The sequence below is a fragment of the Heteronotia binoei genome, chromosome 15, assembly GCF_032191835.1.
Source record: "Heteronotia binoei isolate CCM8104 ecotype False Entrance Well chromosome 15, APGP_CSIRO_Hbin_v1, whole genome shotgun sequence".
Taxonomy (NCBI): domain Eukaryota; kingdom Metazoa; phylum Chordata; class Lepidosauria; order Squamata; family Gekkonidae; genus Heteronotia; species Heteronotia binoei.
The window spans coordinates 3,938,807-3,963,053 of NC_083237.1; the positions used below are offsets into that span (position 1 = coordinate 3,938,807).

General features: G+C 53.3%; 1 protein-coding gene across 1 annotated transcript in view; it reads left to right on the forward strand.

Annotated features, from left to right (window-relative positions):
* Positions 1-24,247, forward strand: part of DNAH2 (dynein axonemal heavy chain 2) — a 238,126-nt gene that overhangs the window by 208,104 nt on the left and 5,775 nt on the right. The window contains 9 exon segments of the mRNA XM_060256495.1: positions 1,551-1,677; positions 8,583-8,769; positions 10,071-10,219; positions 11,554-11,737; positions 12,121-12,311; positions 12,911-13,102; positions 14,657-14,841; positions 16,187-16,415; positions 22,042-22,193. Coding sequence (XP_060112478.1) covers positions 1,551-1,677; positions 8,583-8,769; positions 10,071-10,219; positions 11,554-11,737; positions 12,121-12,311; positions 12,911-13,102; positions 14,657-14,841; positions 16,187-16,415; positions 22,042-22,193 — 1,596 coding nt within the window.

The window sequence follows — 24,247 nt, forward strand, 5'->3', positions numbered from 1 at the left end:
AGTCATGTTGTCACACTCCAGCTTGTGCCTTGCACACTCTTCCTGGAGCTGTGGCTTTGTCATCTTCAGGATTTCCAGCATCTTAGCACGCTCCATCCTAACTAGCTAAACTTTCCCTACTCCAGTTGACCCGAAAATAAAACAAAACCGCTGTTGCTTCCTCTGGGTGCTTGCACGCATCAAAAACCAAAAATGCCTGGCCAATCAAGTTCTCTGTTTGTTCTCATCCCACCGCTGCCGCCACGTGTGGCGGAACCGGCCCGATTCTGCCTTCAGGCCCGGTCCCGTCAGCTCCCTATTGAGTCGCCAACTCCTGGAGGGAGCTATTTCTCCTCCTGCCCCTTGGGCGCGCTGCCACCACCTGCTCAGTCCCGGGGGTTCAGATTGAGAGGAACAGGACTCCCAATCCCCCTCTCCAGCTATGAGGCCCGGCCTCCAGGTCCTCTGCCACCCTGCACTTGGGTTTCACAGAGACCTCAGCGCTTCTTTGGGGCACCCCTGGAGGATTGGCACCTTATCCAACTGCATGCCTTCCCCCCTTCACCTGGGGCCCCCTTCTTAACACAGCGTGGTCTAAAGCGGTCTGGGGATCTAGGTGGTACAGAGATTGACTGCCAGCATTTAAACAGTAAAAATATATTTATTTAAAAAGAGAAAAATATATGGAAAGAAAAACAAAACAAAAGCAGTTGCATCTACAAAATTAGCACAGCACAGCCCAGCACAGCACAGCCCAGCACAGCAAAGCCCAGCACAGCAAACAGCATAACAAAATAAAGTTGATTATAAACGCATCCGGCTGGCCCTGATCTAAACTTGCCCTGTCTTGTGAAGTACTTACTTAGTCTGCCTGCCTGGAGGCCTCATTTTCCTGAGCAGGCCTCCCCCACAGGCAGGAGCCTCCATTGCTCACCACATGCTCGCTCGAGCCCCAGTTCAAATCTGGCTTCTCTTCCTGCCTAACACATGCAAGGAACCACAGCCCTTCCTGCCTCTCTAGGAGACTTTCCCCCTAGCGTTGTTGGTTTGGCTCTGGAAGGGAGGGGGGGGAGTGAGGGGAAGGCTACAAAGCCGGCTGAATGGATTTACTGATCCCTGCCTTTTTGGATGAAGCACCAACACTCTCAGATGGCGTTTCTCCACAGACCCCCTGGTCCAATCTTTTTGAAACTTGGGGGGTATTTTGGGGAGAGGCACTAGATGCTATACTGAAAACGTGGTGTCTCTACCCCAAAAAACAGCCCCCCCCAGAGCCCCATATACCTGCGGATCAATTCTCCATGATTTTCTATGGGAATAAATCTCCATAGGGAATAATAGAGTTCCCAGCAGACATTTCCCTCCCCCCCCCCGCTTTCTGACGACCCTGAAGTGGGGGGGGGGCTCCAAACCGGGGGATCCCCTGCCCCCACCTGAGGATTGGCAACCCGAGGCGAGTATGAGGCCTGGGACTTGCAGCCCTCAGGATGGGCGTGGTGGTGGGACCCAAGCTGGCCCTTTCCCTCCCAAGCCGCCAGCCCCTGTTCGCCTGGCTCTCTCCTCCTGCCTAGATACACCTGCCGGGGCCTCTTCGAACGCCACAAGCTGCTCTTCAGCTTCCAGATGTGCGCCAAGATCCTGGAGGTGTCCGGCAACCTCAAGATGGATGAATACAACTTCTTCTTGCGGGGGGGAGTGGTAAGTACCAAGTTGAGGGGGGGCACTAGAAAGCAGCTGGTTCTTGGGCTGCTCACGAGGAGCATGTGGGGCCATTTTGGCCTCGCACGGCCACAGGGCGGGAGTCCTGAACCTTTCTGAGCCTGCAAGCGCCTTTGGAATTCTGACACAGCATGGTGGACACAGCCACAAAATGGCCGCCACCAAAGAGCAACCTCGGGAGGCAGAGCCAGCCACAAAATGGCTGCTGAATCTTCCTTCCACTTACACACTGGAGATCCTTCTGCTACTGTAGAAGAAGACTGCAGATTTATACCCCGCCCTTCTCTCTGAATCAGAGACTCAGAGCGGCTTACAATCTCCTATCTCTTCTCCCCCCACAACAGACACCCTGTGAGGTGGGTGGGGCTGAGAGGGCTCCCACAGCAGCTGCCCTTTCAAGGACAACTCCTGCGAGAGCTATGGCTGCCCCAAGGCCATTCCAGCAGCTGCAAGTGGAGGAGGGGGGAATCGAACCCGGTTCTTCCAGATAAGAGTCCTCACACTTATCCACTGCACCAAACTGGCCCTCAGGTTCACCCTGTGAGGTGGGTGGGGCTGAGAGAGCTCTCACGGAAGCTGCCCTTTCAAGGACAGTTCTGCCAGAGCTATGGCTGACCCAAGGCCATTACAGCAGCTGCAAGTGGAGGAGTGGGGAATCAAACCCAGTTCTCCCAGATAAGAGTCCACGCACTTAACCACTACACCAAACTGGCTCTTTCAAGGTCAACTCCTGCGAGAGCTATGGCTAACCCAAGGCCATTCCAGCTGGTTCAAGTGGAGGAGTGGGGAATCGAACCCAGTTCTCCCAGATAAGAGAGCTCTGGCTGACCCAAGGCCATTCCTGCAGGTGCAAATGGAGGAGTGGGGACTCAAACCCGGTACTCCCAGATAAGAGTCCGCACACTTAACCACTACACCAAACTGGCTCTCAAAGCAGCATTGTAACGAAAAGAAAAAAACTGTATAAAAGTGACAACTCTTGATACAAGCCTTGGCTTGCTACTCGGTATTTTGAAGCAATTTATTATCAATATTATTGACAGAAAAACACGACACACGAGATGCCAGATTTTAACAACACGGGCAAAATTACAATAGAGGGTTGGATGTTCCAGCAGCAGCAGCAGCAATGGATTGCCTGGGTCACTCTCTATTTCATTCGCCTTCTTCAGACTGCCGTACACCAGGGAAAGCCTTGAATTCAATAATGGAATGCCCAGCATTTCCTTTCAATTTATATTTAGAGCCTCTCCAGCTTTTACAATCGTTGTATAGACAGCCGCAGTTGGAGCCTCAGAGATCAACAGTCGTCCACGAGGGGGTTACCCTTGGTCAGATCCAAAAATGTCTCTGTGCTCAGCTCTGCCAACGCAGCGGCTTTACAAATCCACACTGCTGCTAAAGGTTCCTTTTAGTTGCCGCATCTTTTGCTTCGCTTCTCCGAGCCGACACGGGGAAGGGGGGTGTGCTCCATCACGCTCCTGCAATTTTGTGCTTTCGGGAAGGAGATGTCGCCAGCTGCTCTTTGGAAGGTGGGATCAAACGGGCGCGGCACGTTTGGAGGGATCGAACTCTGAGCGTTCAAAATGTAAGTTTAATGAACAAAAATTAAAAGAGTGCACATCGTCTGTACAAGCTTCAGGCTGAGCAGGGACGTAGAGAAAAGGTGAAAACATGCAGCCCCCTAAATACTAGAGTCCCTAAGTGATTTTAATTAGGATAGGCTAGGGGTGGCCAAATTTGCTTTATGTAAAAGCCACATAGAATAAATGCCAGATGTTTGAGAGCCGCAAGGGAGGGAGGGAGGAAGGAAGGAAGGAAGGAAGGAAGGAAGGAAGGAAGGAAGGAAGGAAGGAAGGAAGGAAAATAGATGGGGAAGGAGGGAGAGGTAGAAATAAGCAACTTTAACTTTGAATGCATTCTCCAAGCTGCTGGCTGGCTTGGCTTGGAGAAGTGATTTAAAGGGACAAATGCCTTCTCCAAGGTGGCTGACAGGGCAGTGGGGCTTTGAGAGCCACACAATATGTATAAAAGAGCCACATGTGGCTCTCGAGCTGCAATTTGGCCACTCCTGGGCTAGATGTTAATGCAGCTGCAGTGCTTAAAAGTCCTTCATTATCTCGGTTTCCCAAGCTGGGACTTGTCCCCCTTGTCCCACGACACGAGGCCAACATGGAGTCTCTTTGCAACGGCTGGGCTGTTCTCGGCCTGAACTTCTCTGGCCAAAGGCCAAAAGATAAGACCGCTTCTTCCGCGTGTCCTAAGAATTTATAACCTCCCCTTTGAGAGCCCTCCTCCTGCTACAGTCCTGATGCCCCTGCCCTCAACAGGAAGGAAACACAATCTAACCTCTGGATTGTCTTAGTCTTTGCCCCTTGAGGTGTGACACTCCAGCAGCTGTTAGATGTTAAACCGTTTGTCTTACTCCTGGCCAGAGCCATTTGCAGCTGTGTTCTTTGCTTGGGGCTTGATGTTTGTTTCGCCAGCCATGAACTTCCAGCCAGGCTCCCACCTCCCAGGCAGAGTGTAGCCCCAGCTGCTGAATCACTGGGGTGAATTCTAGGGGGGTGGGAGCATTCCCCCCCCCCCGGCGGCCATTAAAGCTTTACCGAGCGGTCCTTTTGGAGATGAGAAGCTGGCCTTTGCTCGCATCCTGTGCTTTCACGATGCCACGGGATGCTGGAAGACATTCCAGTCAGTAACAGAATGTTGACAAGCGGGGCAGGTTTTGCAGAGGAGATCAGAGATCGGTTGCGGGGAGGGGGGGAGCCTCCCAGCAGGTCTCACGCAGGAGGACAGGTTTGGAGGCTGAGCGCCTGCCAGTCTTGGAACTCACGGAAAGCAAAAAAGGCAAAGGCACGACAAGGATCAATTTCACATCTGGATTTAAGCAAACTGACCCTGATCTCACCGAGCTTCTAAGGACATAAGAGAAGCCATGTTGGATCAGGCCAATGGCCCCTCCAGTCCAACGCCCTGTGTCACACAGTGCCTAAAACCCATCAGGAGGTCCACCAGTGGAACCAGGACACTAGAAGCCCTCCCACTGCCCCCCCCCCAAGCAGCAAGAATACAGAGCATCAATGCCCCAGCCATAAGAAACTAAGAGAAGCCATGTTGTATCAGGCCAGTGGCCCATCCAGTCCATCACTCTGTGTCACATAAGAACAGAAGAGAAGCCATGTTGGATCAGGCCAGTGGCCTTTCCAGTCCATCACTCTTTGTCACATAAGGACATAAGAGAAGCCATGTTGGATCAGGCCAAAAACCCATCCAGTCCAACACTCTGTGTCACATAAGAACAGAAGAGAAGCCATGTTGGATCAGGCCAGTGGCCCATCCAGTCCATCACTCTGTGTCACATAAGAACAGAAGAGAAGCCATGTTGGATCAGGCGAATGGTCCATCCAGTCCATCACTCTGTGTCACATAAGAACAGAAGAGAAGCCCTGTTGGATCAGGCCAATGGCCCATCCAGTCCAACACTCTGTGTCACATAAGAACAGAAGAGAAGCCATGTTGGATCAGGCCAATGGCCCATCCAGTCCAACACTCTGTGTCACATAAGAACAGAAGAGAAGCCAGGTTGGATCAGGCCAGTGGCCCCTCCAGTCCAACACTCTGTGTCACATAAGAACAGAAGAGAAGCCATGTTGGATCAGGCCAATGGCCCATCCAGTCCAACACTCTGTGTCACATAAGAACAGAAGAGAAGCCATGTTGGATCAGGCCAGTGGCCTTTCCAGTCCAACACTCTGTGTCACATAAGAACAGAAGAGAAGCCATGTTGGATCAGGCCAGTGGCCTTTCCAGTCCATCACTCTGTGTCACATAAGAACAGAAGAGAAGCCATGTTGGATCAGGCCAATGGCCCATCCAGTCCAACACTCTGTGTCACATAAGAACAGAAGAGAAGCCAGGTTGGATCAGGCCAGTGGCCTTTCCAGTCCAACACTCTGTGTCACATAAGAACAGAAGAGAAGCCATGTTGGATCAGGCCAGTGGCCTTTCCAGTCCATCACTCTGTGTCACATAAGAACAGAAGAGAAGCCATGTTGGATCAGGCCAATGGCCCATCCAGTCCAACACTCTGTGTCACATAAGAACAGAAGAGAAGCCATGTTGGATCAGGCCAGTGGCCTTTCCAGTCCAACACTCTGTGTCACATAAGAACAGAAGAGAAGCCATGTTGGATCAGGCCAGTGGCCTTTCCAGTCCATCACTCTGTGTCACATAAGAACAGAAGAGAAGCCATGTTGGATCAGGCCAATGGCCCATCCAGTCCAACACTCTGTGTCACATAAGAACAGAAGAGAAGCCAGGTTGAATCAGGCCAGTGGCCTTTCCAGTCCAACACTCTGTGTCACATAAGAACAGAAGAGAAGCCATGTTGGATCAGGCCAATGGCCCATCCAGTCCAACACTCTGTGTCACATAAGAACAGAAGAGAAGCCATGTTGGATCAGGCCAGTGGCCTTTCCAGTCCATCACTCTGTGTCACATAAGGACATAAGAGAAGCCATGTTGGATCAGGCCAAAAACCCATCCAGTCCAACACTCTGTGTCACATAAGAACAGAAGAGAAGCCATGTTGGATCAGGCCAATGGCCCATCCAGTCCAACACTCTGTGTTACATAGGGGCCAAAAAAAAAACAACCCCAAGTGCCATCAGAAGGTTCACAAGTGGGGCTAGAGGCCCTTCCACTTTGCCAAGCACCAAGAATACAGAGCATCGCTGCCCCAGACAGTTCCAATAAGGAAATGTGCCGGCTCTCAGGGCTTTGATGCGTCTCCAGCAGGAAGCTTTTCCACCGTCAGAAGGATCCCTGGCTTTCCGCCTGGCTTTCTCCTCCTCCTCGCCCCCCTGCCCTGCTGAGGGTCAATGAGGCCCAAAGAGTGCCACATTCCGCTCCCTCCCTTTGAAATCTGCCTCTCTCCTTTCCCCTTCTCCGGGGCAGTCAAGGGCAGTGAGTGGCTGGCTCTTCCAGGGGCCCTCCCTCCGCAGAGAGAGCTGGGCACCTCTCCCGGTCAGTCGCCTGGCTTTGTAATCGGAGCTGCTCTTGAAGCGCCGCCAAGTCCTGTCCGTGACATCCCGCCCCAGAACTGCAGGAAAGCAAGACGCACCCCTCTCCCTCCCTCCCTCCCGCTCTCCTCCGGGGACCAGGCAGGCTAGCCTGGCAGGGAGACCGGTCAGCAGCAGAGCTTGTCTTTTGCCCAGGCTTGGTTGTGAAGGGAGCCCTGGGCAATGGCCAAAGGCCACCAGCGTCTCCCCCCCCCCCCCGCCCCACACACACTTTGGGCTGGCCCAAGAGGCAGCTGGTCCCTTCTGAGCTGGCCAACTTCCCTGTGGCTCCCAGGTTTTACTCCTCACGCTCCACATTGCACACCTGCCGTTCTTCTTCTTCTCCACCTGGGGAAGTCTCCCCTCCCTTGGAACAGAAACGGGCAAGATCTGTTTGGCCCCCTCTGCGTCCAGGACCGGACAGCAGGGGGCGCATCCCAGTTATTTGTTTGTTCGTTGGATTTGTTCATTCGCCCGTCCCGGCTGAGGCCAGGCTCTGGGCGATGCATGACGGAAGAAACGACACAAAATCAATAATATCCCCATTAAATCCTTTCCAAAAGTTGAGCCGATAGAACTCTAAAAGCAATGGCAAGCCACCTCCGAAACATCTCTTGCTTTAAAAAGAAGTCTGGCTCGCCACCTAGTGGTGCATAAAGCTAAAAGAGCTAGAACTTCTGGCTGCCAGACAAGCTTAGGGTCTCCTGGCTATTCTGCATGCACTAAAAAAGGTAAAAAGGTACCCCTGTGCGAGCACCAGTCCTTTTCGACTCTGGGGTGACGGTGCTTTCACGACGTTTTCACGGCAGACTTTTTACGGGGTGGTTTGCCATTGCCTTCCCCAGTCCTCTCCGCTTTCCCCCCAGCAAGCTGGGGACTCCTTTGACCGACCTCAGAAGGATGGAAGTCTGAGTCAACCTCGAGCCGGCTACCTGAACCAGCTTCCGCTGGGATCGAACTCAGGTCGTGAGCAGAGGGCTCCGATTGCAGTACTGCAGCTTTACCACTCTGTGCCACGGGGCTCTTTCTACACGCACTGCCATATGATAATTAACTAATAACCCTGTTCCTTGACGTTCTGTGACCGTTCCGCTTCCTGGCAGCCATTTTGTGAATGGCTTCATGTCCCGTGGCAGTCATTTTGTAACTGTGCCTGCAGCTCTGTGTCAGAATTCCAAATGGGCCCATACGCTCTGAAAGGTTTGGGAACCCTGGGTTAGAGGATGTCATGTCCTGGGCCTAGGCTGTGAGGCCTAGAGGGCCTGGAGAAGCCTGCCTCCTAGTTGGCCCACATCTCCCAGGATCCCTTCTGTCCCTCCGATTGGGTGGGCAGCAATTTTGGAGGGAAAACTTGCCCAATCGAAAATAGAAGGGTGGAACCTGGGAGGAAAGGATAAGAGGCCTAGCTAGAGGAGGAGGGGTGTTGTCTCTGGAAAGGCTGAGCTGGAGAGAGGCTGCAGCAGGAGAGTTGCCTCATCCAAAGAGGGGTGAGTGAGATGGAAGCAGGAGGAGGGAATGTGTAGTTAGGCACTTTTATTTTCTTTGTACCACCTTTACTGTTTGCACTAATAATTAAAAGCCGCTTGTTTGTTCTTGAGCACCCACAATACATTTATTGTTGTTAAACTGTCTGGGTCCTCACATCTCTTCGGTCATGGATAAAAGGTACTTGCTAAGAAGGAGGCCGCGGGAGTCAGGTGGGTGCGCTGGGCCCTCCCTGACAGACCCGTACCAGAGTGGTGGCACCCTCCCTGGTCCCCTGCCAGTGTGACAGAGGGTGAAGTGGCTTCCAACAGCCTCCCCTCTCGTCCCTTCTCACAGGTGCTGGACAGGGAAGGGCAGATGGACAATCCGTGCACCAGCTGGCTGGCTGACATCTACTGGGATAACATTACCGAGCTGGACAAGCTCACCAACTTCCACGGCATCATGAACTCTTTTGAGCAGTACCCCCGCGACTGGAACCTTTGGTACACCAACTCCAAGCCCGAGAAGGCCATGCTACCAGGTGGAGCCTGGCACCGGCTGGCGGGACTCGACTGGGCAGGGCAGCTGGCCGGGGCGCCCCCCTCATTGGGCCTGGGTTGGGGACAGGAGGCAGGGGCTGTCTGGTGGGCGGTCCATTTCTGCCTGAGGAAGGGGCTGGGTTGTCACACCCACATGATATGGGAAAGGGTGCAGGGGCACAAGTTGCAGTCCAGGGCTGGACTCCCCCCTGCCTTTTGTGGCAACCCTCAGTCAATCCCTTTCTGTTATTCAACGTATGAACCTATGAAGCTGCCTTCTACTGAATCAGACCCTCTTTGGTCCGTCCAAGTCAGTCTTGTCTACTCAGACTGGCAGCGGATCTCCTGAGTCTCAAGCGGAGGTTTTTCATGCTTACTTGCCTGGACCCTTTTTAGTTGGAGATGCCGGGGATTGAACCTGGGACCTTCTGCTTGCCAAGCAGATGCTCTACCACTCAGCCACCATCCCTCCCCTAATATGAACATATGAAGCTTCCTTATACTGAATCAGACCCTGGGTCCATCAAAGTCAGTCTTGTCTACTCAGACTGGCAGTGGATCTCCAGGGTCTCAAGCTGAGGTTTTTCACGCCTACTTGCCTGGACCCTTTTTAGTCAGAGATGCCAGGGATTGAACCTAGAACCTTCTGCTTACCAAGCAGATGCTCTACCAGTGAGCCACCATCCCTCCCTTAAAACCAGGTTCAAATGAACCTATGAAGCTGCCTTCTACTGAATCAGATCCCCCTGGGTCCATCCAAGTCAGTCTTGTCTACTCAGACTGGCAGCGGCTCTCCAGGGTCTCAAGCGGAGGTTTTTCATGCCTCCTTGCCTGGATCGTTTTTAGTTGGAGATGCCGGGGATTGGACCTGGGACCTCTTGCTTACCAAGCAGATGCTCTACCACTGAGCCACCGTCCCTCTGAGCACTTCAGATGGTTTGGGGGTCTTTGTCAAGGAGATGACAACATTAGAAAGGGCCTGTGCCTCAGTGGCAAAGCATCTGCTTTGCCTGCACGGGTTCAGCCCCCATCACTTCCATTTAAAAGTGACCAGGCGGGAGGCGATGGGGAAGACCTCAGCCTGGGACCCTGGAGAGCGGCTGCCAGGCTGAGTGGGCAAGAGTGGCTCGAGGGGCAGAGAGTCTGGTTCCACAGAAGGCAGTCTCACGTGCATTCCCTGTCACATCTCCTGCGGCTTGCAGGGCTGATGGAGGGAAACCCCACTCACAGATCTGGAGGGGCAAGGGGGGGGGGAGATTCTCTTTCCTGGGCTGCCTCTCACCACACCTGGTCACTCCTGCAGGCGAGTGGGAGAACTCCTGCAACCAGATGCAGCGGATGCTCGTCGTCCGGTCCCTGCGGCCGGACCGGGTGGCGTTCTGCGTCACGGCGTTCATCGTCTCGAACCTGGGCTCCCAGTTCATCGAGCCGCCGGTTCTGAACATGAAATCGGTGAGTGAACGGTGCTGCTGGCACCTGGGGGCGGGGACGACTCCGCCTTGCCATTAAGGCTCTTCATGCATTAAGGCTCTTCCCGCTGCAGGTGACATGGGAAGGGCCGCATCGGTGCTTAGATCTCGTGGCCCTTTCTTACAGGCCCACGGAAATGCTGGTTGCCGCTTTGGGGTGACTCCATTATTTTTTTCCAGGCTGGTTTGGCCTGGGATCCTGGAGGGTTTTTGCCATCTTCTGGACATGGAGCAGGGGTCACTGGGTGTGTGTGTGGGTGTGTAGGGAGTAGGTATTCGTGAGTATCCTGCATCGTGCAGGGGGTTGGCCTAGATGCCCTGGAGGTCCCCGCCAACACAGCACTCTCTGCAGCCTGCAGTGGCTCTTCTTGATGCAGATGAGGTTCAACGTGGCCAAGTGCAAAGTAATGCACGTTGGGGCCAAGAATCCCAGCTGCAAATACAAGCTGATGGGGTGTGAACTGGCAGAGACTGACAAAGAGAGAGATCTTGGGGTCGTGGTAGATAACTCACTGAAAATGTCAAGACAGTGTGCGGTTGCAATAAAAAAGGCCAATGCCATGCTGGGAATTATTAGGAAGGGAATTGAAAACAAATCAGCCAGTATCATAATGCCCCTGTATAAATCGATGGTGCGGTCTCATTTGGAGTACTGTGTGCAATTCTGGTCACCGCACCTCAAAAAGGATATTATAGCATTGGAAAAAGTGCAGAAAAGGACAATTAGAATGATTAAAGGTTTGGAACACTTTCCCTATGAAGAAAGATTAAAACGCTTGGGGCTCTTTAGCTTGGAGAAACGTCAACTGCGGGGTGACATGATAGAGGTTGAGAAGATGATGCATGGGATGGAGAAAGTAGAGATAGAAGTCCTTTTCTCCCTTTCTCACAATACAAGAACTCATGGGCATTCGATGAAATTGCTGAGCAGTCAGGTTAATACGGATAAAAGGAAGTACTTCTTCACCCAAAGGGTGATTAACGTGGAATTCACTGCCACAGGAGGTGGTGGCGGCTACAAGCATAGCCAACTTCAAGAGGGGATTGGATAAAAATATGGAGCAGGGGGTTAGATAAAAATATGGCTATTAGCCACAGTGTGTGTGTGTATGTGTGTGTGTGTGTGTATGTATATTAGGCCACTGTGTGACACAGAGTGTTGGACTGGATGGGCCATTGGCCTGATCCAACATGGCTTCTCATGTTCTTATGATGCTGGAGGCTTCTTGATGAGGCAGCTGGAAGGGCTGGATCGACCCTGGGTGGAGGAGGCAAGTCCGCTCTAGCGAAGGCCCTTGGATTTTCTTCTCCCCTCAGGTGGTGGACGACTCCACGACCAAGACCCCGCTGATCTTTGTGCTTTCGCCCGGCGTCGACCCCACCTCCTCCTTGCTGCAGCTGGCCGAGCACTCGGGCATGGCCCACCGCTTCCACGCCCTCTCGCTGGGCCAGGGCCAGGCTCCCATTGCCACCCGCATGATCAAGGACGGCATCCATCAGGGTGAGGGCCGAGGGGCTCCCTCCCATCTCCCACCTCCCCCGCTCCTCGCCTTGCCAAGCTTGGGCGGCTGTGTGGCTCAGTGGCTAAGCCTCCGCTTGGTGTGGGGGAGGGTCCAGGTGCACCAGTGATGGGAAAGATCATCTCGGCCTCTAGAGACCCCGGGGAGCAGTCCCCAGCCCGAGTAGACAAGACTGGCCTCGATGGGCCAAGGGCCTGATTCATTATGAGGCAGCTGTGCGTGTTCAAGGGTGGAGCCCCCTGCCCAATTCACCAGAGGTTCCCCTGGGGCATCCTCCGTCTCCTCCTCTGGCCACGCTTCCTTCCCACTGATCCTCAGCAGGGCTGTGCCCCACTGATGCCCTTCCCCATGTGTTTCCTGGCAGGCAACTGGGTGTTCTTGGCCAACTGCCACCTCTCCCTCTCCTGGATGCCCCAGCTGGACAAGTTGGTGGAGCAGCTGCAAGTGGAGGAGCCGCACCAGTCCTTCCGCCTCTGGCTCAGCTCCAGCCCCCATCCCGACTTCCCCATCTCTATCCTGCAGGCCGGCATCAAGATGACCACTGAGCCTCCCTCGGTGAGAGAGGGAGGGAGGAGGCCCCCTTGCCCAGCTCTCCTGTTCCTCCTCCTCCAAGGCTTCTGCTTCACCAGGGGGGGAATCCAGGTTCTTTGAACCTAGGGCCTGGCTGGCCACTTTTCCCTGGGAGAGGCTGCAGGGGAAACCCGTGACTCACAAGCGTGCCCCTTCAGAAGGACTTGGGGGGGGGGGGGCTGAAGGCCAAGTTCATGTCGAGATTGGAATGCCAGAACAGGAACTGGGAGACCCTGGTGTGAATCTCCACTCCTGACATGGAAGCTCATTGGGTGACCTCAGGCCCATCACGCATTCTCTTGGCCTCCCCTTCCTCACAGGGTTGTTGTGAGGGTAAAAATGGAGGAGAGGGAAACCAGGTAGGCTGTTTTGGGTCCTATCTGGGGAGAAAGGTGGGGCCCGCAGCTGCCTGGGCCGGCTAGTGCTGGGGGCGAGGGCTACTGTCTCGGGCCTCCCCCCTCGCATCTCCTTTCCCCCTGCTTCACCTGTGTTGCGGGCAACTCTCACCGGGCCAGGCCTGGCCTGTGCCCGCTCTGCCTTCTGCTGCTGGGCCGGAGGTCAGTGCCAACCTCTCTCTCTGGCAGGGCCTGAAGGCCAACATGAAGCGCCTCTACCAGCTGATCACGGAGCCCCAGTTCAGCCGCTGCACGAAGCCTGCCAAGTACAAGAAGCTGCTCTTTGCCCTCTGCTTCTTCCACAGCATCCTGCTGGAACGCAAGAAGTTCCTCCAGCTGGGCTGGAACATCATCTACGGCTTCAATGACTCCGACTTCGAGGTGACCGAGGGTGGAACCGGGGGGCCGGGGGGGGGGAGTCTGGGGATGCCAGTTGGAGAGGCCCTCTGCTTCGGGGCTGCAGAGGCTTTTGTGTGGCATGTCCCAGAGCCCTACAACTAGGGGGCAGACCCAGTTCTCTCTGTGTCCTGTGGCGGTCGTCCTGCACCAGGCACCTGCTGCTCATGGTGGCTGCTGCCAGCACCCTGGAGAGCCAGCTGTGGTGAAGGGGGTGGATCTGGGTGAGCCGGGTTTGATTCCCCACTCCTCCTCCACGTGCAGCTGCTGGAGTGACCTTGGTCAGTCACGGTTCTCTCAGAGCTGTCCTCTCAAGAGCAGTTTTCTCAGTGCTATCTCACCCCACCTCCCTCACAGGGTGTCTGTTGTGGGGAGGAGAAGAGAAAGGAGACTGTAAGCCGCTCCGAGACTCGTTTGGGTAGTGAAGGCCAGGATATAAAACCAATCTCCTCCTCCTTTTCCTCTTCTTCTTTTCTGCTTCTTCCTATGTTTCTTCTTCCTACATTTCTTCTTCTTCTTCCTCCTACCCTTCTTCTTCTTCCCTTCCTTCTTCTTCTTTTCCCTACATTTCTTCTTCTTCTTCCTCCTACCCTTCTTCTTCTTACCTTTCTTCTTCTTCCTCCTACCCTTCTTCTTCTTATCTTTCTTCTTCTTCTTCCTACATTTCTTCTTCATCATCCTCCTACCCATCTTCTTCTTTACCTTTCTTCTTCTTCTTCTTCTTCTTACATTTCTTCATCCTCCTCCTACCCATCTTCTTCTTTACCTTTCTTCTTCTTCTTCTTCCTACATTTCTTCATCCTCCTCCTACCCTTCTTCTTCTTACCTTTCTTCTTCTTCCTCCTACCCTTCTTCCTCCTACCCTTCTTCTTCTTCCCTTTCTTCTTCTTCTTCTTCTTCTTCTTCTTCTTCTTCTTCTTCTTCTTCTTCTTCTTCTTCTTCTTCTTCTTCTTCCTCCTACCCTTCTTCTGCTTCTTCCCTTTCTTTTTCCTACATTTCTTCTTCTTCTTCCTACATTTCTTCTTCTTCATCATCCTCCTACCCTTCTTCTTCTTTACCTTTCTTCTTCTTCTTCTTCCTACATTTCTTCTTCTTCCCTTTCTTCTTCTTCTTCTTCCTCCTTCCTTTCTTCTTCCTTTCCTTCTTCTTCTTCTTCCTCCTACCCTTCCTCTTCCTCCTACCCTTCTTCTTCTTCTTCCCTTTCTTCTTCCCTTCCTTCTTCTTCTTCCTACATTCCTTCCCTAGGCAGGTGGCATTCCAAGACTGCCTACATTTAGGAGGGAAGGTGGCCGACGTTGGGCACATTGATCAGAGCCCCTTGAGGGTGGGGGGAAGAGTGATCCTCGGGGGACTCATGTGCTGTCAGCTGAGCAGTGGGGCCCTCGGGACACCCTGCCGTGGCACAGCCCAGAACTCAAAGGTCCAGTCGTTCCTGAGTTCTGCTCCTGGCAGCCTCTCGGCCCCTCCCCGGAGGCCCCGCCCTCTTGCTCCTGGACTCCTGCTTTCAGCTGGCCGTCCTGCCCCCGCCCCCCCCTCCAGGTGTCCGAGAACCTCCTGAGCCTGTACCTGGACGAGTACGAGGAGACGCCCTGGGACGCCCTCAAGTACCTGATTGCCGGCGTCAATTACGGGGGGCACGTGACGGACGACTGGGACCGGCGCCTCCTCACCACTTACATCAACGACTACTTCTGTGAGCAGGCACTGACCACCCCCTTCTACAGGTAGGAGGCAGGTCGGAGGCCTGTTGCTAGGGGGAGGGGTCTGGCTGCAGAGGGTGACCTTGGCACAGAGGACGCTGCCGATGTTGGTGTGGGCTGGCTTGGTCCCTAGCATAGCTCAGGTCTGGAAGAAGAAGACTGCAGATTTATACCCCACTCTTCTCTCTGAAGCGGCCCCGTGGCGCAGAGTGGGAAAGCAGCAGTACTGCAGTACTGTGGTCTGAGCTCTCTGCTCACGACCTGAGTTCTATCCCAGCAGAAGCTGGTTCAGGTAGCCGGCCCAAGGTTGACTCAGCCTTCCATCCTTCCGAGGTCGGTCAAATGAGCATCCAGCTTGCTGGGGGGAAAGTGTAAAAGACTGGGGAAGGCAATGGCAAACCAGCCCGTCAAAAGTCTGCTGTGAAAACATTGTGGAAGCTGCTTCATCCCAGAGTTGGAAACGACTGGTGCTTGCACAGGGGACCTTTCCTTTCCTTCTCTCCTTCTCTCCTACACCTCCCTCCCCCACTACTTGCACTCAGCCAGGGATTCCCAACCTTTTCGAGCCTGCAGGCTCCTTGGGAATCCTGACGCGGTATGGTGAGCACAGCCACAAAATGGCTGCCCCAGGAGGCGGAGCTAACTGCAGAATGGCTGCCGTGGTTACCTTCAGTCATGCAGTGGTGGCAGCTGCTGCCAAAGCTATATTTGAAACCAGTCTGCCCAGTCAGCCAAATCTTTAGTGCCCAATCAGAAGTCTTGTTGGGGAAAAGCCCACCTGGCTCCGCCCACTTGGCGAGCGTGAGGAAAGGTGCTAGTGGGTGCCATGGTTGGGGGCCAATGTCCAAAGTGCTCTCCAGTTGCCCAAAGTCTCATGAAGAAGAAACCAGACCCATAAAATGCTTTCCCAAAGTGTGCGTGTGTGTAAGTCTTGTGTCGCTTCTACAAAGTGCAAATTTTATTAGAAGCAGGGCTTTTTTTTGAGCAGGAACGCACAGGAGCGTATTCCCGGCTGGCTGGCTTGCCGCCAGGGGGTGTGGCCTAATAGGCAAATGAGATCCTGCTGCGCTTTTTCTACAAAGAAAGCCCTGTGTGAAACGATGGTGATGCCAGGGAGTGGCCTAATATGAAATGAGGTCTGCTGGCCTTTTTCTACAAAGAAAGCCCTGTGTGAAACAATGGTGATGTCAGGGGTGTGGCCTAATATGCAAATGAGTTCCTGCTGGGCTTTTCCTACAAAGAAAGCCCTGATTCGAAGCATTGCTGGAAAGAGGCCACAGCCCACAGAGACCAGCTTTGGTGGTTCCAACGTGGGTGTGGGGGTTGGACTTGATGACCCTAGAGGTGCCTTCCAACTCTGTCTCCTCAGGCTCTCGGTGCTGGACGCTTACTACATCCCCAAAGATGGCAACCTGGGCTCCTACAAGGAGTACATCACCTTGCTGCCTGGCATGGACCCCCCAGAAGCCTTTGGCCAGCACCCCAACGCCGACGTGGCCTCCCAGATCACCGAGGCCCGGACCCTCTTCGAGACCCTCCTCTCCCTGCAGCCCCAGACCATGCCCCGGGGGATGGCTGGCCAGAGCCGGGAGGACAAGGTAGCCTTGCAGCAGCAAAATGGAGGAGGGCATGTGGGGGGGCCTGATCAGGCTTGAAGGGAAAGAGTGCGATCAGCTTTGCATGCAGCAGCCCTGAAGGAAAGGGCAGACCCCAAGGAGGGGTCAGGCCTCAGATGCAGTGAGAGCTCAAAGGAACGCAGCTCTTGAACTTTTCTAAAAGTTCCACCTCCTCCTCCTGAGAGTTTCTCCTCCTCCTGAGAGTTCCTCCTCCTCCTGAGAGTTCCACCTCTTCCTGAGAGTTCCTCTTCCTTCTGAGAGTTTCTCTTCCTCCTGAGAGTTCCACCTCCTTCTGAGAGTTCCACCTCCTCCTGAGAATTCCTCCTGCTTCTGAGAGTTCCTCCTCCTCCTTCTGAGAATCCTGAGAGTTCCACCTCCTTCTGAGAGTTCCTCTCCTGAGAGTTCCACCTCCTCCTGAGAGTTCCTCCTCCTCCTGAGAGTTTCACCTCTTCCTTCTGAGTTCCTCCTCCTTCTCCTGAGAGTGTCACCTCTTTCTCCTGAGAGTTCCTCCTCCTCCTCCTGAGAGTTCCTTTTCCTCCTGAGAGTTCCTCCTCCTGAGAGTTCCACCTCCTCCTGAGAGTTTCACCTCTTCCTGAGAGTTTCACCTCTTCCTCCTGAGTTCCCCCTCCTCCTGAGAGTTCCTCTTCCTCCTCCTGAGAGTTCCACCTCTGCCTTCTGAGAGTTGTTCCTCCTCCTCCTGAGTTCTATCTCATCCTTCTGAGAGTTTCTCCTCCTCCTGAGAGTTCCACCTCCTTGTCCATTGAATAGTAGGTGCAGCTGCATAACAATCCCTGGTTGAGCTCCACCACCCCTTTTTCTACAAACTGACCCCTGGTGGGGGTTACTGGGAAAGGGATTGAAAACAAAATGGACAATATTATAATGCCCCTATATAGATCTATTGCACAGCCTCGTTTGGAATAATGGGTGCCACTGTGGTCTCCAGGGCCTTTTTTGTAGCAGGAACTCCTTCGCATATTAGGGCATCCCCCCTCCCCCGATGTAGCCAATCCTCCTGGAGTTTACAGGGCTCTTCATACCGGGCCTACTGTAAGCTCCAGGATTGGCTACAGGAGGAGGTGTGGCCTAACATGCAAAAGAGTTCCTGCTACAAAAGAAGCCCTGGGGACTAATACCCAACGCTAGAACTTTCAGCCAGTGAAATTGATGGGCCATAGATTCTGGATGCACACAAAATAAGTACTTCTTTACTTGACATAGTGGTAGACATAGCAAGCATAGATGGCTTTTAAAGGAAGCTACGCAGATTCCTGGAGAGGTCTAAAGGGAGCCTCCACGTCCAGAAGCAGTCAGCCTCTGAATCTCAGAAGCAGGAGGCAGCATCAGGGGAAGGCCTCGGCCACTCTGCTCTGCTGTTGTATCTCCAGGGGAACTGACTGGCCACAGTGTGAGATGAGATGCTGGACTAGATGGACCCTCACTGGTCTGACCCAGCAGGGCTCTTCTGATGTTCTTCTCAGGGGAAGGCCTCGGCCTCTCTGCCCTGTTGTTGGCCCTCCAGAGGAACTGGTTGGCCTCTGTGTGAGACGGGAGGCTGGACTAGATGGACCTTCACTGGTCTGACCCAGCAGGGCTCTTCTGATGTTCTCAGGGGAAGGCCTCGGCCTCTCTGCCCTGTTGTTGGCCCTCCAGAGGAACTGGTTGGCCCCTGTGTGAGACAGGAGGTTGGACTAGATGGACCCTCCCTGGTCTGACCCAGCAGGGCTCTTCTGATGTTCTTCTCAGGGGAAGGCCTCGGCCTCTCTGCCCTGCTGTTGGCCCTCCAGAGGAACTGGTTGGCCCCTGTGTGAGACAGGAGGCTGGACTAGATGGGCCCTCACTGTCTGGTCCAGCAGGGCTCTTCTGAGGTTCTTCTCAGGGGAAGGCCTTGGCCGCTCTGCCCTGTTGTTGGCCCTCCAAAGGAACTGGTTGGCCACTGTGTGAGCCAGGAGGCTGGAGTAGATGAACCCTCACTGGTCTGATCCAGCAGGGCTCTTTGGATGTTCTTCTCAGGGGAAGGCCTTGGCCTCTCTGCCTTGTTATTGGCCAGAGGAACTAGATGGCCACTGTGTGAGATGAGATGCTGGACTAGATGGACCCTCACTGGTCTGACCCAGCAGGGCTCTTCTGATGTTCTTCTTCTCAGGGGAAGGCCTTGGCCGCTCTGCCCTGTTGTTGGCCCTCCAAAGGAACTGGTTGGCCACTGTGTGAGCCAGGAGGCTGGACTAGATGAACCCTCACTGGTCTGATCCAGCAGGGCTCTTTGGATGTTCTTCTCAGGGGAAGGCCTTGGCCTCTCTGCCTTGTTAGTGGCCAGAGGAACTAGATGGCTACTGTGTGAGATGAGATGCTGGACTAGATGGACCCTCACTGGTCTGACCCAGCAGGGCTCTTCTGATGTTCTTCTCAGGGGAAGGCCTCGGCCTCTCTGCCACTGTGTAAGACAGGAGGCAGGACTAGATGGACCCTCATGGTCTGACCCAGTGGGACTCTTCTGATGTTCCTCAGATCTGGTGCTCTGGAGCCCTTGTGACATCTTGAGCAGCAAGAAGGAGCCTTGGGCATGCACCTGGGCGATCGATCGATTGACATGCCTGGGCTCCTTTCTATATTTCTGCTGATCAGTCACTTGGGAGTCCCACACATCCTGTGCATGCCAGTTTTTCTTTGCAAGATGGAGCATGGTTGATTCCTAAAGAGAGACCTATTTCCCACTAGCCTCATGCCGTTTTCACTCTCCTCAGCGGGACTTCCGTCGGATTTCACACTGTCTGCCCCGGGGCTGCAGCTCACGCTGCCTCTTTCACGCAGCAAACAAGATCCTCTAAAACCAGTTTCCGTTTGCTGCGCGAAAAAGGCGAAGCGAGATGCAGCCCCGGGGCAGATAGCGTGAAATCTGACGGAAGCCCCACAGAGAAGAGGAGCGTGAGAGCGGCATAACGCTAGTGGGGAATCGGTCGGAGAATTCTGTTGGGAAGCCTTGAATCTGTCCCATCTTTTGGTGGGTTGATTCCGGGGATTACTCTACTCGGACAGATTTCTGCGCTTGTGGGTCTGGGATGGCTGAAACTTTATTCTCTATGTTCTTTGAGCCTGTGTTGACCGCCCCTTTGAGAGATCTGAGGACACAGCCGGCGATAGTCTCCACGGTTTCCCTTGTTGCCATGCCTCTTCTGCTCTGTGATACTGATCCTGGTATCACTTTGGCTGTGGCTAAATCCCTGGGAGCAGCGGTGTCTGTGCGAGGGTGGAGACAGAAGGATGACGTTTGTAAGACAGGTTCTCTCCAAGGCTGCTGGGTCCTCGGACTGTTAAAGAAAGATGAAGGATTTCTCCCACGTGTGGGAGGATGCTTTTTGGGCACTGGTGGAGATAGATGGAGATGGGTAGGGGAGCCGTGTTAATTTGCCTGTAGCAATGGAGAAGAGCAGGAGTCCAGGAGCGCCTGAAAGACTTTCCAAATTGGTGGCAGGGAGGAGCTTTTATTCTCTGAAGAACTGAGCAGTGGATCATGAAGGCTCATACTCTACCGTACATTTTGTTAGTCTTTAAGGTGCTCTTGGACTCTTGCTCTTTTCTAGTTGCCTGGTGTCATGCTATTCTTGATGGCAGCTTCACATCTTACCATTCTGCTGCTCATATATGCCTCAGACATAAGAGAAGCCCTGTTGGATCAGGCCAGTGGCCCATCCAGTCCAACACTCTGTGTCACATAAGAGAAGCCATGTTGGATCAGGCCAGTGGCCCATCCAGTCCAACACTGAGTCACATAAGAACATAAGAGAAGCCATGTTGGATCAGGCCAAAGGCCCATCCAGTCCAACACTCTGTGTCAAATAAGAACCTAAGAGAAGCCATGTTGGATCAGGCCAATGGCCCATCCAGTCCAACACTCTGTGTCAAATAAGAACATAAGAGAAGCCCTGTTGGATCAGGCCAGTGGCCCATCCAGTCCAACACTCTGTGTCACATAAGAACATAAGAGAAGCCCTGTTGGATCAGGCCAGTGGCCCATCCAGTCCAACACTCTGTGTCACATAAGAACATAAGAGAAGCCATGTTGGATCAGGCCAGTGGCCCATCCAGTCCAACACTGAGTCACATAAGAACATAAGAGAAGCCATGTTGGATCAGGCCAAAGGCCCATCCAGTCCAACACTCTGTGTCACATAAGAACCTAAGAGAAGCCATGTTGGATCAGGCCAATGGCCCATCCAGTCCAACACTCTGTGTCCCATAAGAACATAAGAGAAGCCATGTTGGATCAGGCCAATGGCCCATCCAGTCCAACACTCTGTGTCACATAAGAACATAAGAGAAGGCCTGTTGGATCAGGCCAGTGGCCCATCCAGTCCAACACTCTGTGTCACATAAGAACATAAGAGAAGCCATGTTGGATCAGGCCAATGGCCGATCCAGTCCCACATTCTGTGTCACATAAGAACATAAGAGAAGCCATGTTGGATCAGGCCAGTGGCCCATCCAGTCCAACACTCTGTGTCACACAGTGGGCAATATATATATATATATATACACACACACACACACACTGTGGCTAATAGCCACTGGACTTCTGCTCCATATTTTCATCTAACCCCCTCTTGGAGCTGGCTATGCTTGTAGCCACCACCACCTCCTGTGGCAGTGAATTCCACATGTTAATCACCCTTTGGGTGAAGAAGGACTTCTTTTTATCCATTTTAACCCAACTGCTCAGCAATTTCATTGAATGCCCACGAGTTCTTATATTGTGAGAAAGGGAGAAAAGTACTTCTTTCTCTACTTTCTCCATCCCATGCATAATCCTGTAAACCTCTATCATGTCAACTTGTAGTCGACGTTTCTCCAAGCTAAAGAGCCCCAAGCGTTTTAACCTTTCTTCATAGGGAAAGTGTTCCAACCCTTTAATCATTCTAGTTGCCCTTTTCTGTACTTTTTCCAATGCTATAATATCCTTTTTGAGGTGAGGTGACCAGAACTGCACACAGTACTCCAAATGAGACCGCACCATCGATTTATACAGGGGCATTATGATACTGGCTGATTTGTTTTCAATTCCCTTCCTAATAATTCCCAGCATGGCGTTGGCCTTTTTTATTGCAACCTCACACTGTCTTGACATTTTCAGTGAGTTCTCTACAACGACCCCAAGATCTCTCTGTTGGTCAGTCTCTGCCAGTTCACACCCCATCAACTTGTATTTGTAGCTGGGATTCTTGGCCCCAATGTGCCTTACTTTGCACTTGGCCAAGTTGAACCTCATCTACCACGCTGACACCCATGTTTACCCCCACCAACTCCTGTGGCAGTGAATTCCAGGTGTGAATCCCCTCCAACAGTCCCCAGCCTGCGAGAGAACACTGACGGTAGGCAACCCCACGCTTGCCTCTGCATTGCCAGCTGACAGGTTGGCCAAGGCAGGTGGTTGAGGGCCTGAGCTCTGCAGGAGTCATGTGAGCTGGTCGTCTTTGGGGGGGGGGGGCAAGAGCAACAGGAGCCCCTGAGAGCCAGGAAGCTCCTTTAGATGGCCGCCCCCCTTCCGCCCCCCAGCTTCCTGCGGCCACCCCAGGCCTGGTTTTCACTTTCCTCTCCCTTCCCCTCTTGTCAGGTTCTGGAGCTCTCAGCTGACGTGCGCAGCAAGATCCCGGAGGAGATCGATTACGAGGGCACCCGCAAGGTGCTCTCCACGGATCCCTCCCCCCTCAACGTGGTCCTGCTGCAGGAGATCCAGCGCTACAACTGCTTGCTGCAAGTCATCAGGTGAGCATTCGGAGGGGGTGTGGTTTGAGGGGGCAGGTTGGCTGCCCGGTTTGGATGTGCAGTTCTTTCCCCCTTGGTTCCCAAATGTGCTTGCCCCTCCCTCTCTGGGGCTCTGTTTCGGGGAGGGTTGAAAGTGGCAGCTCAAGCAACCCACGGTGGGGGGTTCTTCCGGCTAAGCAGCTGGTGGCCTAGGGGATCCGGGATCAGATCTCCCAGCCGTTATAAGGGGGGAGAGAGGAGTGTAGGAATGGCTTGAACCTGGGATCCTCCCACAGTATTGCCCACTAGCGCCTTTCCTGCTGCCTGCCAAGCGCTTTGAGGAAGTGGGCGAGGCGAGGGTGAGGGCGAGGCTCCTGCCCAGCGAGACTTCTGACTTAAAACAATTTATTGTAATATATTGTAATAACATATCTTCATTTGTTATTAAATGTTGGTCCACATATATAACATTTTCTCCACCTCACCCCCCCCCCCCGCTTTTGTGACCCCCAGCAGTGCATGTCAGTTTGGTGTGGTGGTGGTGAAGTGTGCGGACTCTTATCTGGGAGAACCGGGTTTGATTCCCCACTCCTCCACTTGCACCTGCTGGCATGGCCTTGGGTCAGCCAGAGCTCTCGCAGGAGTTGTCCTTGAAAGGGCAGCTGCTGTGAGAGTCCTCTCAGCCCCACCCACCTCACAGTGTGTCTGTTGTGGGGGAGGAAGGGAAAGGAGATTGCGAGCCACTCTGAGATTCTTCGGAGTGGAGGGCAGGATATAAATCCAATATCTTCATCTACCTCACAGGGTGTCTGTTGTGGGGGTGGAAGGTAAAGGACGTTGTGAGCCGCTATGAGACTCTTCGGAGTGGAGGGCAGGATATAAATCCAATATCTTCATCTACCTCACAGGGTGTCTGTTGTGGGGGAGGAAGGGAATGGAGATTGTGAGCCGCTCTGAGACTCTTCGTAGTGGAGGGCAGGATATAAATCCAATATCTTCATCTACCTCACAGGGTGTCTGTTGTGGGGGAGGAAGGGAAAGGAGATTGTGAGCCGCTCTGAGACTCTTCGGAGTGGAGGGCGGGATATAAATCCAATATCTTCTTCTTCTTATCAAACGTTCCCATATTATTATTTAATCTAGTTTGTTATAAGGTAATAAACTTTGTCTATTAGAAAATGTTTCTCCGACAAACTCAAAAATTATAATCCATCTTCATGGTATTTCTTCTTAATCGTTAGGAAAAAAAATAAAAAAAGGTTATAATCCAATAATCATGCTTTTTAAACTGTAATCCATACATCGTTTCTTTAAAGATTAACCATTGTCAAAGATCACCAAATGTCCTTTAACGTTCCATTGTTCTGCCCAGTGAGACTTCTGATTGGCTACTGGAGAGCCAATGGGCTGTGTTGATTTTCAAAAATGTTGCTTTGGCGGCAGCTGCCACCGCGGCCCAAGGATCGTCACTATGTGACTGAAGGCCGGCTCCGGCCATTTTGTGGCTGGCTCGGCCTCCTGCGGTGGCCATTTTGTGCCTGTGCCTACCAAGCAGTGTCAGGATTCCGAAGGCGCCTGCAGGTTCAAAGAAGGTTGGGGACCCCCGGCTGAAACCAAGGGGGCAGTAAGCAAGTGTGCCCTGGTGCAAGCCGACGGCGGCAGTGGCCTTCACCACTGCCACGTTGGGAGAGCAGCAGCCGTGGGGCTAGCCAGGGAACAGTTCAGGTACCCACAGCTGCTTGCGTCAGGTGATGTATACAGGGACAGCTCATCCCCTATGTTTGCCTTTTGTGAGCAGCAGTCAGAATGGCAGGATTTTAAGCACAAAAGCCGTGTTGGATCAGCCCAATGGCCCATCCAGTCCGACACTCTGTGTCACATAAGAACATAAGGGAAGCCATGTTGGACCAAGCCAATGGCTCATCCAGTCCAACACTCTGTGTCACATAAGAACATAAGAGAAGTCATGTTGGATTAGGCCAATGGCCCATCCAGTCCGACACTCTGAGTCACACAGTGGCCAAAAAAACCAGGTGCCATCAGGAGGTCCATCAGTGGGGCCAAGGCACTAGAAG